This window comes from Pundamilia nyererei, unplaced genomic scaffold (genome assembly GCF_000239375.1).
Source record: "Pundamilia nyererei isolate P.nyererei 1_Seehausen unplaced genomic scaffold, PunNye1.0 scaffold00221, whole genome shotgun sequence".
Lineage (NCBI taxonomy): Eukaryota > Metazoa > Chordata > Actinopteri > Cichliformes > Cichlidae > Pundamilia > Pundamilia nyererei.
In genome coordinates this window covers 313,729-320,144 of record NW_005187622.1, presented here as the reverse complement: position 1 = coordinate 320,144, position 6,416 = coordinate 313,729, and the positions used below count along the sequence as shown (strand labels likewise).

General features: G+C 43.6%; 1 protein-coding gene across 4 annotated transcripts in view; it reads left to right on the top strand.

Moving 5' to 3' along the window:
• Positions 1-6,416, top strand: part of LOC102204933 (scavenger receptor cysteine-rich type 1 protein M130-like) — a 121,680-nt gene that overhangs the window by 107,111 nt on the left and 8,153 nt on the right. For all 4 annotated transcript variants that reach the window (XM_013914749.1, XM_013914748.1, XM_013914747.1 and 1 more), the window contains 2 exons: positions 5,603-5,908; positions 5,996-6,286. In XM_013914749.1, the coding sequence (XP_013770203.1) occupies positions 5,603-5,908; positions 5,996-6,286 (597 nt within the window). The remainder of the gene's footprint in view (positions 1-5,602; positions 5,909-5,995; positions 6,287-6,416) is intronic.

Below are 6,416 nucleotides of genomic sequence, written 5' to 3'. Positions count from 1 at the left end.
ATTGCTGCCACTGTGCTTTGAGATTTCTGATAGTTAGGATGACTCGGGGGTGTTGATTCGTTTAAACTAACATAATCATCCGGCTGCAACCAGGTTTCTGTAAGGCAGAGTAAATCGATTTGATGATCAATTATTAAGTCATGTACTATCTACATTAACAAACTGGAGTCTATTAGATAGACATGATACAAATCACTGGAGTGCAGTGCCTGTAATACCAACAGCATGCTCTAATCACTCTAATAGAATATTATGGTTGAGTGGCGGCGTTGCACCTCCGGCGGCATGCCCCGCATCCGGCGGCAGTGTCACAGGTCCGGTGGCCTACCACGGTTCCAGGGGTAGCGGCGTAGCAGCACGGGCAGCCTGCCCCTGGTCCGGTGGCAGCGTTGCAGCTCTGGCGGCCGCCCACGATGGCAAAACTTCCTTGCTGATACCAGGAACTTGCGCGCCCTACGCAGGTCCCGCTGGCATGCTCACCTCGTGCTCGAGCAGAGCGGGTCCCTCCGGCGCGCTGACCTACTGCTTGGGCAGAGTGGGTCCCCGAGCATGCTGATCTCCTGCTCGGGCGCTGCAGCTGCAGGTGGTAGAGCCGATGGTGATGGTGGTGTGGCGGCTGCAGGTGCTAGATTGGGTGGATTTGCAGCACCAACAGGTAGGTGAAGTGATGTAGGTGAAGTAGGCTTATGAAGCAGCGGCTGGGGCTGTGCAGAGCAGTCAGTCCATTCCAGCCCTGGTAGCGTTCCGCAATCCTCTGCTGGCAGACTAAACTCCCCCGAGTGTTCAGCAGAGGATAGAGACGGCCGAGTTGCCGGCTGAGCTACAGCGAACTGAGCTACAGGCCGGGGCAGCAGCATTAGCTGTCTCACAGTTCAGTGACAAAACCGATGTCCTTTTTACTCACCACAGCTGGCTGTTGGAAAGACTGGGAATCCGGCTGCGTTGAGGAGCCTGTTCTGAGAAACCATCCTACTCTAAACTTTAAACCATAACCTTAACAAGTATTCCGGATGGGTGAGAGAAAAAGAAGTCAATTTGGCGTTGGTTTTGTGCGAATGCGCCACGTCTGCGCAGAAACATTGGCTAGGATGTTTTTTCAGGTAGGATGGATTCCCAGAACACCAGCAGTGCAAGCGTTGCTCCCCCGACTAGCCTGATGAGCTGTAGGGCTGTATCCCAATTCAGGGTCTGCAGCCTTTAAGTACGCAGCCTTAACAGTCCACAAGGGCCGCGTACTCAAACACCGCTAAGGCCAGAAGTGCGAGGGTTGTAGGATTGTGAAATGGGACGGTCTAGCCTCCGTCGCGCTGCCCAGGTTGCCTAGCAACCATGATACTAACAGCTGGAAATTTTTCATACAGCTTTGTTTGACAGAAATGAAGGAGAAAATCTTTTGTTCATTTGTTTGTTTGTTTTTACATGAGCTCTGATAGATTTTTTTGAGTATCTGAGGCTGAGACCACAGGACTGTAAAAACATAATTGTTGGGCTTCATTTCTGTACTGAACAGTCATTTAAGATTAGCTAGTTAATAACAATTAGCTAATGTTGTTCATGAGACTAAAGTCATCTGTCACGGTCTGGCTGGGGCAGACCGTATGTGTTGCAGAGGAGGACTCAAACGCAGACCAAAACGTGGTGTGGATTAACAAAACAAGCCGTTTATTGAGGCTAGCAACGAGGGTACAAAATAATAGGGCATCGGTGAAAACTAAAACAATAACCTAAACTGGGTGAACTAATAACAAAACATGAAAATCCTTAACCACAGTGAACTGACAGAGATACCTGGAGATGAGACATGGATGAGCAGACGACCTGACAAAGAATGACTGAAAGCACACACACTAAATAGACACAGGAGGATAATGAGGAAAGTGGCAACACATGGAGAAACAGCTGACACATGAACATAACGACGTCACGGTGGGAGAGTAAAACTGAACACGATGAACACAGAAACACCAGACCTCTTCACAATAAAACAGGAAACATAATGAGACGTAGACATGACAACCCGAACTTGACAACGTAAGACACAGACATGAAACACATGAAGAGCAGGGGAGACTTAACATAGTTGGAAACACGAGGGGGAAATAATAAGAACTAGAAACACCGAGGCATGATAACAAATGAACTTAGGAAACCTGAAGGGCTTACATAAACTAATACTCAAAACGCTGGGTCAACAGACCCAGGATCATGACATCATCTCACTTTGGTGATGTAAATATAATATGGCCAACTTTAAAGTTATTATATAAATATATAAATTCCCTCTTTCTTTCCCCCAGTCAAGTCTGTCCTGTATTCAGCAAGTGAAAATAAAATAAACAATAAAAGGTGAATCAAATGGACCATTATGGCAAGGCTGGGATGGTCCACTTGGTAAAGTAAATCCGTTGGGCATCTTTCTCCACCTTTAGACAATAATTCTGATGGCAAAGGAGCCAAACGGGACAGGCAAAAAAAAGGGAAAAAAAGTTATTATATAAATTATTATTAGTTATTACAACAGTGAGCTTGAACTCTGTGTCAAATACTGAGCTTCAGTAAAGATTCAAGTTGCATTTATTTATATTTCCTATCACCTTAAATCTTCACTCAAAGAGAAGTGTCTGTTACAGTGTATATATAGATGTATTATATATCAGAGACAAATATTTTTCTTTTAATATTCCTTTATTGGGTGAGAAAATCAGACCATGTCATAACTGCTTTAAGTCATACAGAATAGATATCAGAGCCTTAAACAGGCTGACTTCTGCTAAATGGGTCAAACTGGGCAGAAAGTGTCCAAACACATAACATCCTTATAGAATATGATGTAACACTATAGATCAACTTACCTCAGAATATATAAAGCATATAAACAATTACAGCAATATGATGCAACAAACACAGCAGTGCTACTAATCCAAAATACTCAAAGCTTCATAGAACTGGAACAAACATTTATTTTTAGGTCCATTCTGCTGCTGATACATACTTTAGGTTTCTGAACATTAAACTTGTTGCTGCCTTTCATAGTGTGTAACTTGAAGGCCCTGAGTACTTTCTCCCACACTGAAAACACTGGAATGATCAAATTATTTGAACATTACCTAATAAGACTGATTCAGGACAGACAGTTATGTTAAACTTTTCCAGCAGTCCTTCACAAACAGGGAACAGTCTGTCTATTTTCTCCATCTGTCAGCTGCTGCTGGCTCTTCCTCCTCCTCTTCCTCACACACTGCTGAGTTTGTCCTGGTGGATCATCAGGGGTGCAAAGCCTCACAGATGATGTGCATCAGTGGGTCCCTCAGTCTGTCCTCACTCTGGACACTTGCAGTTGTCACACATGGAAATCAAATGTGTGATAAGCTGCAGGATTCAAACACAAGTGTAACTTATTAATACATGTTCATACTTTTATTACACAATCAGAGAGAAAGAAAAAGAAAGCGAGTGCAGGACAGACAGACAGGTGACAGTCTCAGGTGTATACACTGCTACAAACAGGAGGATTTAGTGTTTGTGTTATTACGAGTGCTAAACAAGAAGAGTTCCCAGATGGTACAGTGGACACATGTGTGACTCCTGTGATTAAAGCATCTTTCTTTCAGCTTAACAAGTGAACCGTCAGCTCGTTCAAACACACGTTAAAGTCCGTTTGGCTCGACACCACCGAACAGAGGCAGCAATATAACATAGCTAACATTAACAGTGCAGTGAATCCTGCTTGTGCCGTGATATTCAGGACTGCAAACCGAGCAGCATCACTGACTTTCAGCTTGTTGTGTTTGTGGATATACGACTGACTTTAATTATCCATGAAATCACCAGATTCTCTGTAAGATTAAGGCCAACTATTGAACGGCGTATATTTTAAAGGCTTTAAAACCAAGTTAACACAGAAAGTACAAACATCACTAATGTCACATAACTTTGCCGACATGTGGCCAACAGTAATGTTTTAATGTTCTTCGTTATTTAACATTCGCACATAAATAAGTGACACAATATTCGGTACTTAATTTTGAAAGTTTACTCTTCGGCCGCTCCGTTTCAGCTGTCTGCCGTTTTTTTCCGCAAAATTATCCACACCCACTGCCGCGCTATGAAGTCCAGGATATGTTGGGCCATGAAGTGGCCTAAATATATCAACAAATACTTTTGAAAAATATATTAAAAGCTTTCAGGCGACGTTGGATGGCTGGTGTTTATCCTTTGATACACAAGATGCAAGGCGTGCCATCATTAACTATTAAAAAGGTTTGGTGATGAAATATCTGGTTTGAAATACAGAATGGGAGGAAAGGAAAGCATTCGTCTCTATAAGCTTGGTCTAGTAATCGAGAATTAATTTTTCAGAGTTGGGGAAAGGCTTAAATAATTAACTTGATGATATGAAACATCCAGTGATTCCTCATGTCTCTACTTTAATTCTACGTCACATTCATAAGTAATTAGGATACTGTGGGAGCACAAAGAGTGGATGATAAATGATTACAAACCCTTTTGTGTGAGGTAGAAGGTAGAAAACTATGTACTGTAGCATTGTTGCAGGAATGACAGTGGTGGTCAAAGAACAAGAAAAGTTTTGATGTTCAAGATATTGTCATCGTGGCAGACTCCACTACTCCTTGTGGATCCTGGTTGGTAGTGTGGATGGGAGTGGCACTTTTTTTGGCACTTAAAAAAATAGAATTGAATAAAAATGGAAGATAGAAGGAGTTGGAACAGTACGAGTCCCATCACCCCCTGGCTCTATTCTAGCTGTGCACTGCCTACTCAGAAGATGAGAGATTCAGACCGTCTCTTTTTGGGTACTGGGTTCATAGAACAATATTCAAGGCAAGACAAAGATAGGAAGGAGAATTGGGAATAAAACCATCAAATGAGCATTTACACAGACAATACACCATCACCACCAAAAGGAAAATAAAGAAACATAAAATATAATATGTCAACAAATTTGTCTCTCTGGCCATGTTATGTCCCTGCATCAGCTGCACCAATTTTACTGGTTCCACAAGAAAAAGGGACAATACTACACATCCACAAAGGGAACCAGTAGGCTGGGCCTGCAACTACAGCTGTTTTATTATGAAATCTAACTGTTATGCTAACATGTCTCCAGTGTGTGCTGTTATAAAGATGTGTTCTGTTGTTAATGGGGGTGACTGTGGTTCAGGGGGTTGGGAAGCTTCTCTTGTAACCGGAAGGTTGTCGGTTTGATCCCCAGCTCTGTCTGTACTGGTTGTTGTGTCCTTGGGCAAGACACTTCACCCTACTGCCTACTGGTTTTGGCTGATGGCGCGATATGGCAGCCTCGCTTCTGTCAGTCTGCTCCAGGGCACCTGTGACTACAACTGTAGCTTGCCTTCACCAGTGTGTGAATGTGAGAGTGAATGAATAATGGAATTGTAAAGTGCTTTGAGTGTCTAGAAAAGTGCTATATAAATGCAATCCATTATTATTATTATTATCATTAATGATGAAGTCATGTTGAGTTGTGCTGAGGTTGAATCAGTGAATAGTTGTTTGCTGCCATCTTTTTCTTGTGTGTCTGCTGTCTCTGATCTCTCTGTTTGATCTTCTCTGATGTCTCCAGACTCTGTCAGGCTGCTGAATGGTTCCAGTCTGTGTTCAGGCAGACTGGAGGTGAAGTCTAACCAGAGCTGGTCCTCAGTGTGTGAAGATGACTTTGACCAGCAGGATGCAGAGGTGGTCTGTAGGCAGCTCGGCTGTGGGCCTCCTTCGGTCCTCCAGGGGGCGCTCTATGAAGAAGTGGAGGCTTCAGTGTGGAGCAAAGAGTTCCAGTGTGGAGGCCATGAGTCTGCTCTCCTGGACTGTAGAAGCTCAGGCTCAGCTAGAAACAGCTGCTCACCTGGCAAAGCTGTTGGACTCACCTGCTCAGGTAGAAGAGGAGCTGCAGCTTTGATCTGGTCAAACTCACTTTATTCTTTTACTGATGACTCTCTGCTCCTCTCTGCTTTCTGTTCAGATAATGATGTCAGGCTGGTAGGAGGACCCAGTCGCTGTGCAGGTACACTGGAGTTAAAACATCTGGCAGGATGGAGACCATTGTGTGGCTCTCATGATTCCTGGACCCTGAAAGAAGCAGCTGTTTTCTGTGAACATCTGGACTGTGGCTCAGCTGTTTCTATAGAAAAGCGACGCTCCTCACGCACATCTGCATGGTTGATTACACCTGAGTGTGTTCTATCCACATCTCTTTTGAGGGGTTGTGCAACGACAGATTCTTCTTACCAAATCCTGAAACTAACCTGTTCAGGTAATCATACTGATGATATCATCCATGACTTCATACAGTGGGGCAAAAAAGTATTTAGTCAGCCACCGATTGTGCAAGTTCCCCCACTTAAAATGATGACAGAGGTCAGTAATTTGCACCAGAGGTACAC